Source organism: Mesoplodon bidens (genome assembly GCF_964165515.1).
Source record: "Mesoplodon bidens genome assembly, chromosome: 7".
In the NCBI taxonomy this organism is placed as follows: Eukaryota; Metazoa; Chordata; class Mammalia; order Artiodactyla; family Ziphiidae; genus Mesoplodon; species Mesoplodon bidens.
In genome coordinates, this window is record NC_138164.1 from 108,845,181 (window position 1) to 108,858,902 (window position 13,722).

Consider the following 13,722-nt stretch of genomic DNA (forward strand, 5'->3'; position numbering starts at 1 on the left):
ATGGCTCTCGGGGCCATCCAGGCCCCGCCCCCGTTGGGACGCTCCGCCCACCCTCCCGTCCTTCTCCCACCGACTCTGGAAACCCAAAGGGAGGAAAGGAAGGGGGAAACCAGACACACACAAAAAGGAGCAGTGGGGAAGGAGGGTGGGGACAGAGAGACACAGCAAGCCTGGGGTGGGGACTGGAGGGCTTGGGAGGAGAAGGAAGGCTGGGGGAACAGAGGGAGGAGGAAGAAAAATGGAGGAAAATGAACAGGACGAGTAGTTGACACTGTACAAAACCCCCAGTCTTCCTTCCCTCCCAACCCCACCAAAATAAAACTACCCCCCTTAAAAAAATAAATCAACCCAGGGCTGTGAGCACGTGCCCTGCCCGATGGGCGCAGAGCTGAGAGGGACAGACAGCCCCAGGACGCACGATGACTCCGCGCCGACGGACGGCAGGAGGAAGGGGACGAGCACGGGGTTTTCCTTTTTTTTTTTTTTTTTTCATTTTTTTGCGTTTCCTCTTCGCGAGAGAAGTCTGAGGCAGCCAGGGAGTGGGTCCCCAGGGCCCCGGCAGGGAGAGGGCCGCACCCTCCTCTCGGGCCCTCCCGGGAGGGGCAGCTGGCAGTGGGGCGCGGTGCCGGGGGCTCAGACATAATACTCCTTGTCTTTGTTCTTCTTGGCCTTGCTGGGCGTCTTGGGGGCAGCCGGGGCCTTCTCCTTCACTACCGCCCCGTTGCTCTGCGCCGAGTTACTGATGTAGTTCCGGCTCTGGTCCACCTGGTAGGAGCCCTCGTCGCGGTTGCGGTACTTGTACATGGCATAGAGGAGGATGAGGATGCAGAGCGCCGCGGCCGCCACGATGCCCACCACCATGCCCGTGGTGCTGCTGGACTCCCGGATCACCTCCACTGCGCCCGGCGGGCCCCGCTCCCCAGGCCCCGTGGGGTTGGCTGTGGGCAGACGGGGGAAGCCGGGGGCGGAGGTCACGCCGGGGCGCAGGGGAGGGGGCCTCCGCGGCTCGAAGGACGTGGGGGCCCCGGGCCCCAGGGGTGGGTTCTCCAGCAGGGGCTGCAGCGGGTCTCGGTGGTTCATTTTGCCCGCTGGCAGGTTGGGGGCCGGGGCGGAGGGGGCGAGCAGCACCCCAGGGGCGCCCGTGGCCCCATCTGTCCTGAGGTTGGGCCGGGGAGCGGGTTTGCGGGGGGAGAGGAGGGTGGTGCGGTCCGTGACCAGGGGAAAGGTGGTGTAAAAGTCCTCGTCGTCCGTCGGGGGGAGGCTGGAGTCAAAGACCTCCCCGGAGGCAAAGCCCGAGGCCTCGATAGGCTCCTCGCAGTCGCTGTCGTCCTGCTCGGCCTGGCATGGGCCCCCGGCGGGCGGGCGGCGGGCCGCGGGCGGGGGCAGGGTGTCTTGGGTGGCACCCACGCCCGTGAGGAAGGGGTAGAAGGTGGGGGGTGGGGGCACGAAGGGGGATCGGGTGGCCACGGGAGGGGGGTCTAAGGAGTCCTCCGTGATAATGGGCAATATTAACTCTCCTCCTAGAACAAGAGAGAGAAGAGAAAAGACAGGGCGTCAGCGAGGGCCGGGGTGCAGGCGGCCGGCACAGAGAGAGAAACAACAGCCTCACACACCCAAATCGGTTCCAATTGGCTTTGGCGGAGACTAGAGCGGGCTGGGCCCACCCGCCAGCCGGCCGGAGCACTGCGCTTTAAGCGGGCAGCGGCTCGGATGCCCTGGGCACCCCACGCACGGGCTCTGTGGCTCTCTGGGTTTTGGTCTTTTGTTTGTCTTAAGAAACCAAAAGGAAAAGAAAGGAAAGGAAATAGAAAAGAAATGGAAAAAAAGAAAAGAACTCTACTGGTTTAAGGCTTTAAAAACAGATACAAGAGCAGCATTTAAACAAACCTAACAACAATATCTTTTAGGGTTTTTTCTGGGTTTTTCTTTTTTTTTCTTTTGTTTTTAAAAAAGAAGATAGCATACCACGGAATTCAGGCAACTTACATCAACAAATAGGCCGTGTGATTTTAGCATGAAGAAAAAAATTACAAACAGAGCTGTGTAAGCGGGTTCTCCCGGAAAAAATAAGAAAAAAACAACTTTTCCGTACAACGTTTCCTTTCTATCTGTTTGGTATCTCCCTCCCTCACTCTTCTCTCCCTGAACAACTTGCTTCCTCCAGAATACTCTCCTCCCTCACTTGTGCCCTCTCCCCCTCATTAAACACAAAGCTGAAATCTGCACAGTGAAGGCTGGCGTTGAGGAACTGTTACCACCACTTGGTGTCAGCGTGTGGCGGGGGAGGGAGGGAGCAGTGGGAAGGAAGGCTTGGGGAGGAGGCGCGTGACAGGCAGCTGTGTAGGAATTGCCTCATGGGTGAGAGGACTTGGGAGGGGATGATCATGCAAAGGGGCTTTGAAGGCTAAGTGCAGGTTGGTCATGGGGAGAGGAGAACTGAAGGTGGGAGGTGACGAGGTCCAGGAGGAAGAGCTGGCAGGGACACACAGGCGCATTGGAGGAGGGTCCTGTCCTATAGGACTTTGGGAGTGGTGGTGAGAAGCCATGTTGAGGTAAGAGGTGAGGAAGGACAGGGAGTGAGGGAAGGAACTAGGCAGCGACACATGATTCTTGCGCTAACCCTAAACCCCCAACTTTCTCTTTCTTCACCCTCCACCTCTGACCCCCACTGACTTCCCCCCCTCCCCCTCCCCAGAACCCCCATGGGCCGCCAGGACCTGGCCAGGACTTGACGGCCTCTGGCCGTCTTATTATTGTTAAAACAATAATAAAACAACGGAAAGAAGATGAAAGCAAAAAAAGAAAAGAAAATACATACACAGCCATCTGGGAAGGATGCACTTGCTAATATAGGGCCCAGGAGAACTACTGGGGAGGGCCTTTGGGGTGGGGGTGTAGGTCTCCTCACTCCCTAGGTCGGATAACTGGGGTCCCCTGGGCCAAAACTGCAATTCCCATCGGCCCCAGAGGGTGAGAATTACAACTCCCATTAGTCCTTACAGGGGTGTGGACCACAATTCTCATCAGCCCGTGGGTCAACAACTACAACTCCCATCAGCCCCCCGGGCCCCCTCTGAAACAAAAAGCACTGCAACCCACTGGTCTGGGGTAGAAGAGAGCTGCAGCCCTGGGTCTAGGTGGCTGGTGGAAGGGCTCCCTCCTCTTGGAGGGGCAGTTCTGGTCCTGGTAGGGGCAGTAGGTTTCCTCTCTAGCTCTCCCTCCAGCACAGCTCAAGCCCCGCCCCCACCTGAGTGCAGCTCCCTGGTCTCTCTGCAGGGCTTGATCTTCAGAGATCACACCACAAGCCTCCCACCCACTCCATGGGAGGCTTCTCAGGGTTTCACTGACAGACCCCTCTGCCCCCGTGCATCCAGGCCAGCCATGTGCCACCACCACCACACCTTGGCACCTCTTCTCCTCCTCCCCCCACCCAAAGCGCTCTGGCCTCCACCCTGCTGTTCAGACACCTCTGCTGATCCTTCAGATCGCCAGCTCCAGCAGTTTGGCAGAGCTGTCCTTGGCCACACTAGCCAGCTCAGCCAAGATCTTGCTATTGAACTCACAGCCAGCCTTGCTGAGCTCCTCAGGCTGCTCTCCCCACCAGGCTCCAATCTCCCCCTGGACAGGGGCTCACCTGCCCCCCAGATTGAGAAGCCTCGGGGCACCTGGGCTTCCACCTGCTCAGCCACACTGGAAAACTGAGCCAAGAGCAGAGAAGCATGTTTTGTGGGGCTGGGACTGTCCAACCCTGGCTTTTTATGGAGGATGCTGCTGAGGCCTGGGGTGGGCAGGACTTCCAGGGTCTTCCAGGTGTCACTGTGAGACTACATGAATGAATAGACTATCCAGTCCCTTCTGTAGCTCTCAGAGGCCAGGTGAGGGCCAAGTCTCACAAGGAGCCCCGGAAGGCCTGACTCATCCTCCCCACGCCTGCAGGAATCTGCTAGGTTGCTTGACTCTTGGCTTGGATTTTAATGTGGGAGGCCAAGACCTGTTCTGTCACTAATTCCTGTGTGACTGTGGGCAAGTTTCTTTTCATTTTCTGGGCCTCAATTTCCTCATCTATAAAATTAGGATATTGGGCTCCAGGCCCAAGGTGAGGCCAAGGCCTGGATCCCAGCCTATGGATGAACATACTTTGTCCTCCCATCCCTACTGAGCCCTAGACCCACCAAGGATGGCCCAGCAACCTGGCCCCTGGGTAAGTGGCAAACTCAGCTGTTAGGTCTCAGGAGGAGGCTGGTAGCCCTCCGAGTGGTAGGATCTGGGCCCAGCCATGACAAGGCTCCCTTCCCTGTGTGGACCCTGAACACATCTGGGGTCCTCACTGCTGGCCCACACCACCTGCCCCCTTCCTGACCTTTGCCTTCTGTTCAGAACACCTTTCCCCTGCTGATATCTCATTCATCCTTTGAATCCAACCAAATACCTCCTCTTTCAGGCAGACCTCCAGAGGCTCCTCCCTGCCTTGGGTGCCTCTGACACCTTGTCCCTATTTTGTCCTGGAGGCACAGGTTTGGACTCACTGCCAGGGAAGCCCCTTGCTGGGGACACATCATGGCCCAGAGGAGCTGATCAGGCCAATCAGGGCACAGACTTTGGCTTTCTATCCTTTTGCTCACCTCCCCAGTAGATGAGGGTGTATGGGGGCTTCAGGCCTTGGACCACAGACAAATCCTGCTCAGCCTGAGCTGCCCCCCGCCCCCACCACCCACAACCATTTGCCCCAACTCACTGGTTCCTTAGGTCCTTGGGACACACAGGCTCCCAGGGTCCCCCTGTGCAGCCTCCTGCTTCCCCCAACCCTGCCTCCAGAGCCCTCCCAGTCCTGGTCACATTGACTTCTTGGCCCTGCCCTTCAACCCCGGCCAATTCCTGGCCTCCATCTCTGGGTCTCCGTCCTGTCCCTGCGTCCCCAACTCCTTTGGGGACTTTCCCTGGCCCGAGGCTTTGACAGCACCTCCTGAGGATACCCTGCCGTCACTCACATCCCCCCACACTGCCACAACTGCCCCTTGGTGTCCGCTTCTCCTGGCCCTGAACATCAGCCTCCACCTCCCACGCCACTTCCTCCCTGGGCCCTACACCCCTCACCACAAGATAACACACTACTGAGACCCCACGCTGCCTTCCTTCCCCAACTCTCACTCAAGTCGGCCTGGGCTCTGTGGCAGTGAAGTCACACACAAAGTAGGGTACCGTATTTTCCTGGGGTCATGCAGGAAGGGTCAGGCAAGCTTGTGCCAATGAGGAGTTAGTGGGGCCTGGAGGAGGGGAGGAACCCTCAGACACTTCTCACTGCAGAAGTCCAACTGGGGGCTCCCCAGGCCGCCCCTCCCGCTGGGCTTTTGGGGGTGCAAACTCATGAAGACTCATGGTGCCTGGGACCCTGGGTCCAGCTCTATGCCAAGGGTGCACATTGGGATGGGGTGCCCCTGGGGGTCTGATAAGGACCCTAGGCAGCCTCCCTCCCCTCCCCCACTTCAGGCAACTGCAGCATTTGGGAAATATTCACAAGAGCACTTATCATAGACGCCACCCACCCTCTGCTCCTAAATTGAATTTCAGTGCATGTCAGTTCCGCTTACTAAAAGGAATTCCATTCTGGCCAAGGAGACCACAAGCCATTCCCGAGCACCCTCCTCCCCCAGCTCCCCGGTCTCTGGGGGCTGCTGGACAAGCAAGCTGGAGCCCTTTCTGCCTTTAGGGCAAAGAAGGCCCTTGACTGAAAATCTACCCAAAAACCCCATTCCCACCCAAGCAAGATGTGCCCACCCCCAAAGAAGCATCTAGAACTGAGGCTGAGCGTCAGAGACTAAGCAATCATCTGCCAGTGCTGGGTGCCCTGCCCAGGCTGTGACGGCAAGGAGGCCACTAGTCCACAGGGCACTTCGTGTGGATTAGAAACACGGCAGACCCTCAGTGTGGCCACAGCCCTGCAGGTGCACCATTTGGCAAACAGTATCTCTGTGCAAAACTGGAAAAAGGCATTCTGTTCTCCTGGTGGGCACAGCCCCGCTCCAGGGCGCAGGACACACAGCTTGGCAAGCAAAGCACTGGCTAGATTTCAGCCCTTACTCACCTGTTCCAGCAGAGAACAATCTGTGCAACTGTGTGCAGTGGACTGAAGGGTACCACCCCTCCCCACCCGGAAACCCACACACAGCAAGGGCAAACGCCAAGGTGGAGTCAAGGTCAGAGACGGTGAAGCGCCTACTGTGTGCACGCACATGCACCCACCCCTTTGAGGGTCTGTTTCTGAGCACCTAGGCATGTGTCTCTAAGCGTGTGTGTGTGTGTGTGCATGTGTGCACGCGCACGAACCTCAATGGATCCAAGCACGTGAGCCTGCGTGTCAGCGAGTCTTAGGGGATGTGTGTGCATGTGAGTGAGCCTGTGCTCTGTACGTGGTTTGTGTGTGCTCCGCCTGCCTCTAAGCCTGGGTCTGAGCTCGTGTGTGCATGTGAATGCATGAATGTGTCGCTGAGAACATGTGAGCGTGCCACCATGGGTCTGAACACATGCGGTTGTGCCTCTGTGACCACCTCTTTCCCTTGGGCAGTGAGACTACATTTCCCAGCATCCGTTGCAATTAGGTGTGGCCACAGGAGTGAGCAGTGGGCAGTGCCAGTACCGCCCAGATCCTCCGCACTCCTTCTCCTCCTTCCAGTGACCTTGCAAACCACGTGTTGAAATGGAGGAGCCACAGATGGGAGGACTCTGGATTCCCCAAGCACTCCTTGGGGCAGAGCCACCTGCTGGTCAGGAGCACCCAGGTGGGGCTTCACCTGAGTCAGAAACTTCCCTTGAAGGACCCACTGAGATTCGGGGGGGAGGTTATCTGTTACAGAAACACATGTTACCTTAACTAATACAGACACAGCCAGAAGTGGGTGTCACATTAACAAAAACCTGTGGCCCTCAGGTAACAATTCAAGGAAATGGATTTGGAAGCTGGAAAGATGCAGAACCACATAATGCAGCGGCAGGACACCTGGTACCAACCGTTGCTTGGGACGGGCCACGTGCTTACCGAGGCTGAGGCACTAAGGGAAGGTGCCAGGAAAGTCAGGACAATGCCGCCTTTTACTTTCTGTGTTTGGTAACGTATTACAAGAAAGAAACAACGTTAGACAAGAATTGGTGCGTTTGCAACAGAGATGAAGGGACCAGAGAGAGCCCACAAATGCGGGGCCGGCAAGTGTCAGAAGAAGCACTGCCCCCAAACCCCAAATCTTAAGAAAGAAGACTGGAAACGGCTTTCAGGGATAGTGGCCCAGTGACACTTCCACCTGAAAAACGGGGTTCAGCCTTGCCTCAAGGATCACTCTAGGGCTTCCCTGGTGGCATAGTGGTTGAGAGTCCACCTGCCGATGCAGGGGACGTGGGTTCGTGCCCCGGTCCGGGAGGATCCCACATGCCGCGGAGCGGCTGGGCCTGTGAGCCATGGCCGCTGAGCCTGCGCATCTGGAGCCTGCGCTCCGTGACGGGAGAGGCCACAACAGTGAGAGGCCCGCATACGGCAAAAAGAAAAGGATCACTCTAAGGGTGTGGCTCCCCACCCATTGTTTCAAACGCCCTCAAGATAGTCACCACTAAATTAAGAGATAGGGCAGAGAAACAAGGAAATAAACAGGCTTGAGAATTATGTCTAGGAGAGAACTCTGCGTGTTGTTCCGTTGACCGTTTGAGCCTCAAAACCACCTTTGGGCCTTAAAACAACCTTTGGGCCCCCAAATATGCATGAGCAGGAAGAGGGCTGTCAAGGCTGTGAGACCTCCAAGGAGGTCATTTTCCCGACACCCACCCAGAGATGGCCATGGAGGATAAGGACTGGGAAGGGCCTGCCAGAGGGCAGCACCAGGGCCCCAGACAAAGCAGAGGGGAGTTTCTCCCAGACAGCAGAGGTGGGGTTTCAGGGAGAAACTTCCCCACTACTGAGGGCAGAGCCTCAAGCTGCCTGCATCTTCCCAACACTAGGAACTACAAGCTGCTGTGCACCCTCCATCCTGCCCTCTGGACGCAGGGTTTTATGGTGGTGGTTTTCTCTGGCCCATCATGGTATTCTGGGTGTGTGTTGGGCTGTATGGGCAGTGAGGTCAATTCTCCTTTTAGTTCATGGGTATCCAGACCTCTAATGGGTACCCAGGAGCCAAGTCCGGACCCAATGGAGTGGGTCCATCTCCCAGACATCCTCACCTCTGAGATGACTATCCTAACCGGGCAGGGCTTCGGGTGTCTCCCCTGGGGAGGGGTGGGTGTGTTCTGTCGGTGGGGGGAACAGTGGACTGGATCGTTGGTGACCCAAAGCCCAGACTGTGGCAAATAAATGGCTAGCTGGTCACCAAATCTGTTTTTGCTTCCTCCTGGACTGCCTGGAAGCTAGGTCGTGCCACATGACCGAGCTCTGGAGAAGAGAATCAGTAGGGCCCATGCACACCTCTTCCTCCCAGGCCTGGCCCATAAGCCCTCCCCTTCATGCCCCGCCCTGCTCATCCCCTTCCACCACAACTCGGGAAGTCACGGTGAAGACGGTGCAGCTTCAAGGTGGAGACAGACCAGCCCTGAATCAGCGCTCTCAAAAGAGATGCTCACCTAAGTGTCCATCGACAGATGAATGGATAAAGATGTGGCACATATATACAATGGAACATTACTCAGCCATAAAAAGAAATGAAATTGAGTTATTTGTAGTGAGGTGGATGGACCTAGAGTCTGTCATACAGAGTGAAGTAAGTCAGAAAGAGAAAAACAAATACCGTGTGCTAACACATATATATGGAAATCCAAAAAAAAAAAAAAAGGTTCTGATGAACATAGGGGCAGGACAGGAATAAAGACGCAGACGTACAGAATGGACTTGAGGACATGGGGAGGGGGAAGGGTAAGCTGGGACGAAGTGAGAGAGTGGCATGGACATATATACACGACCAAATGTAAAACAGATAGCTAGTGGGAAGCAGCTGTATCGCACGGGGAGATCAGCTCGGTGCTTCGTGACCACCTAGAGGGGTGGGATAGGGCGGGTGGGAGGGAGACGCAAGAGGGAGGAGATATGGGGATATATGTATACGTATAACTGATTCACTTTGTTATACAGCAGCAACTAACACACCATTGTAAAGCAATTATACTCCAATAAAGATGTTTAAAAAAAAAAAAGAGCTGCTCACCCATCAGGAACAGTGTTTATAACTTTACGTGAAGGAGAAGTCAATGTCTATGTGTTTAACCATGGGTGTTGAGAGTTTCTGTTACAACTAGTGTTACCTTAAGACACGTTGGGACCTGAACATGTTTGTGCCTCTGTGATTCTGAGCTAGATGTGTGGGTCTGAGCAAATGTGTCTGTGCCTGTGGAATTAAGCATGTGTACGCCTCTGAGGGTCCTGGGTATGTGTGCACGGGGGCAACGCCTCGGTAGGGATGTGCACATGTAGGCTGAGTGCATGAGGCTGCTTCTCTGGGTCTGAGCACACGTGGGCTTATATGAAGCCGAGCGTGTGGGTCCTTGTGGGTCTGTGTGCTCACCTGGTGAACATGGAAGCACGCATTTTACTGTGTCTGAACATGTGTGATTGGCCTGAGGGTCCACGGATATGTGGGTGTCCTTCTATGTGGAGCTGCATGTGTACCTCTAAGCATATGAGTAAGTACACCAGCAGCTGTGAGCTCCCGTGTCAGTGTTGGCCTGACTCTGTGTGTGTGTGTTCACGTGTGTGTACACCACCGTGGGACTGAATACGAGTATGCATGCCTTGAGGGGTCTGAGCACGTGTGTGTGTGTCTGAGCATAAGGCATGCACATCAGAGTGAGCCTCAGAAGGTGTGAGCTGAGGTGGGCCTCCGAAGGTCTCCTTTCCTGGGGCGGTGGGGCAGGGGTGCAGGTCTGTGAGTCTGAAGAAATGTGTGCGTGTGCGTGGACCCCTGGGTCTGGGCACACACAGCCTGCCTGAGGATGCACACACGTGCGCCCTCATGGCCCTCAGCATGAGCACACACGTCGGTACACGAGGATATGCCTTTGAGGACGTGTGTGTCTTAGAGTACGTGAACAGATGTGCAGGCGACTGTAGGTCCGAGCCCAAGTGTATGCGGGGGTGGTGCTGTGACACTCACGCACCTCTGTGAGCCTGGGCGCAGACGTGTACATCCCTGAATTCACACGCCCACGTGCGCATGTGTGTGCCTGCATCTCAGAAGGTCTGTGCATGTTGTATACGTGCCTGCTCTGAACACGCACACACGCACCTGTGATTCTGAAACATCTGTGAGCGTCTGTAAGTCTGAGCTCACGTGGAGGATTCTGTGGCCTGAGCACATGTGTGAGCATGTGTGTGATGCAAGTGGATTTGTACGCGTGTGTCTGCTTCTGTGAGCTGAGTGTGGATGTGGAATTCTGAGAGTCTGAGGATTCGTATATGCCTGGGCCTTGAGGGTCTGAGCACATAGGTGTACGTGTCTCGGGAGTGTGTGAAATATGCAAGTGCTTCTGAGCACGTGCATGCGATTCTGAACATCTGGTCTACCCCTCGATAGATGTGCGCACGTGCGCTTCAGTGGGTCTGTGTGTGCATGGATGTGCAGCTCTGAGCGCATGCAACTGCCTTGGTGGGTTGAAGACATGCTGTGTATGCACCCTTGTGCAGCTGAGCTCGTGTGTAAGTGTCTAAACAGGCAGACACCTGTGAGTCCACATCTAGGTGTGGAGCCCTAAGCCCACACATGCAGGACCGTAGCTCTGAGCACACGTGTGTACCTCTGTGAAAATGTGCACATGTGTATGGGTTTGTCTGTGTTCCTCGGACTTCCGGGGCTCTGAATACATGTGTGTCTCTTTAGATCTAAGCACCTGGTGCCTCTTTTGCTCTAGGCACAAATGGTGTGTGCCCTTTAGGTCTGAACATATGAGTACCTGCGGAAGTGGATGTGCGTGAGCTTGCTGGTAGGTCCATAAATGTTTGTGCCTGGATGTGGGTGTGCCTCTGGTCAGACACGAGTGTGCATGTAGCTGGGTACCTCTGTGGGTCTGAGTCTGCGTGTGCACTTCCTATGTGCCTCAAGGGGAGCAATTCCTACAGGGGCCAGGCCCATAACACAAGGTGTGGGACAGGCTGGCTAAGGCAGCGAGGGGCATTGGGTCACATTGCCTACTACGCAGGGCAGGTCCCCATAAAGGCACTCCCATTCAAAAGAAGTTAAACACCGTGTCCATCAACACAATACTTTTGGCTGGGCTGCCAACCTCAGGTAAAATAACTGTTAGATGATGGGCTCTCCAGGCTGGGGAGGCTGGGACCTGGGGTCTGTGGAGGGGTCCAAGTCAAGGGAAGGTGTGAAACGTTTCAGGGATGACCCGAGGCTTCACACTTGGACCCAGGAAGGAAGATCTGGCAGATGAGAGGGGTGCAAAGAGCCTGCGGTCAGCCCCTGGGTAGCTGCTGTCTCCAGCCAGGCTGCCTCCACCTCTGACACTGACCTTGGAGCCCAAGGAGTCCTGCTCGTCTGCTAGGGAAAAAGCCTCCCTGCACTGGGGGCACAAGAGGGCTCTGGCTTGAGTCCCCTCCCTCTCCAGGTGGGGTGTATCACAGTCTAAATCAGCCTGAGGGACCCTGGAGTCATCTTGGTCATTGTCTGGCCTCCCATCAAGATAAAAATCCAATTTAAGCATTTCAGGCCAGTATGAGCGTGGAGGTGCAAACATACGCGATGCACACCTGCGGGGGAGCCTGTGGGTTGCGTTGGTTTTCTCTGGGGGCTCAGGCATGCACTCTGCCCTCCCTCCCTCTTATTTTTAAAGCTGTGTGCTGGGCTGGCCCGCCAGCCTCTCCCCATCCCCCAGCTTCCATTCCTCCTCCACCCTCCTTGTCCCCTCACATACTTGGCCCTTCGATGCGGGGAGGGCAGCTGACCCGCCCACTTCAGCTCCTCCTCACTCCGTGGTCCCAACACAGCCTAAAAGAGCTCGGTCCACCTGTGCACGCGCTCAGCATCACACCCAGGACCCTGACAAGACCCTGGGCTGGGGCTGGGAGGCCAGAATTTTGGTGGACAGGATGTGGCCTTGGGGTAGCCCAGTGTGCGCTTCCCGTCCTTGCATCATGGCCTCTGCAGGGTCCAGGGAGAACAGAGGCTCCTCCTGTCACCTGGCGGTTCCCACCCCCGAGTGTGCAAACACGTGCGGTGGGGCCAGGCCGGGCCCTTTTCTCGTGACCGTACAGCCCTTTGTCCCCAGAGTCCCATCCCGGGGCTCTCAGGGGACCATTTGTCACAGGCACTCCCCGCAGGCCTGGGCTTGAGGTACTGCGTCCACCTATAGGAAAGCCCCACCAGTGACTAGGTAGGGGGAAAAGCAGGGTGCAAGGAGAGTGCTGTGTCGAAGCTGCCAGATTCCCAGAGCCTCCCAAAGCAACGGTGGGGTGTGAGGGTGCATCCCTGAGCCGAGATCACCCAGTGAGATGGAGGGGAGAGCCCCCAGAAGAGGAGACTCCCCACAGTGGAGGCTGTCTGTCCAGAAAGCACTGGTCCTTGGCTGCGGCTGAGGCGGCCTTTCCAGCCCAGCAGCCGGAGGCTCCCCCAAGGACCTCAGGGCCCAGGACTGTCAGAACAACACCCTCAGCTCTGACCTACTGGGGGGACACGGAGCAGTCAGGCTTCAGCCTCTGGGCCTGGCGGCCTGCGCCCCAGAAGCCTCTCTGCCCTCGGTCTCTGGAACCTGAGCCTCTGCTCCAAGGCTCCTCACCCTCCTTCCTTGGCTGCAGCCCACCCCCACCCTCAGCCCCAGAGTGTCTCTTCTGGGGCTGGCAGACCCCCTAGGCTCATGCCCAGGCCAGATTCACAGGATATGCCCAGGTCACACTACCCACCTCAGCTGACCCCATCACCCCCCGCCCCGACCCTGTGCACCTGCCCCAACCTCCAGCCTTCCAGTACCAACAGCCCAGGTGCCACACACTGCAGAGTAACAGAGAGAAGTCTCTGGAAACCCAAGCAAGGGATGAGGCTCCCAGGGGGCTCATCCAGGACACCACCAAGCCCACGCACTCCCACTGGGAAATCTGGCCACATCCAGTCTCCTTCCATTCCCGCTGCCAGCCTCAAGCACCAGGACCTCAGCTCCTCGGGCCCTCCATCCCCTCAGCTCCTCCCAGCCACCGCCCACCTGTTCAGAGGCACCCCCTGTGCTGTTCCACACCCCACACTTCTGAGTCAGCACCCAAGGCCCACCCCTGTCTTGCCAATCTGGTCTCTCTCTCTCTGGGGCTGCACCCTTCTCTCCAGCTGGAAGCATCAGACCCCTGGAATGCCTCCCCCAGTAAGCCTTCCCTCCCAGCTCAGCTCTCCTCTTATAGCAGCTCCCCAGCTAGAAATCTGGACCAGACCCCAATCTCCCCAGGGGACCTCATGTCTGGCTGGGGCACCTCCTACCCAGCACGCTGCCCGACACTGTGTAGTAACTGCCCCAGCTTGGCCTGGCAGCCCCGGCAGTGTCTGGCCACCTCCCTGACTCTGGGAATGAGGAGGGTTCAGGAGCCAGCAGAGACCTCCTCTTCTAGCGACCAAAAGAACACCAGGCCTCGGGGACTGATGGGAGTTGTACTTCTGGACCCAGGAGTCGATGGGAATTGTAGTTCCTAGGCCTGTGTTCCCCATCCCCATCCCCCACCCACCCCGCCCCTGACACACACACCATAAGGACTCATGGGAGCTGCAGTTACTCATC

General features: G+C 56.8%; 1 protein-coding gene across 15 annotated transcripts in view; it reads right to left on the reverse strand.

Moving 5' to 3' along the window:
- Positions 1-213: 213 nt before the first annotated feature.
- The window catches only part of NRXN2 (neurexin 2), a gene marked incomplete at its 5' end in the record, with an annotated part of 100,378 nt that continues 86,869 nt past the window's right edge, over positions 214-13,722 (reverse strand). For 11 of the 15 annotated variants that reach the window (XM_081239324.1, XM_081239325.1, XM_081239326.1 and 8 more), the window contains one exon: positions 214-938. In XM_081239324.1, the coding sequence (XP_081095450.1) occupies positions 634-938 (305 nt within the window). In that variant the 3' untranslated portion in view covers positions 214-633. Of the gene's footprint in view, positions 1,521-13,722 lie in introns of all 15 variants that reach the window. The other 4 variants (XM_081239321.1, XM_081239320.1, XM_081239313.1 and 1 more) reach the window with 1 other exon arrangement.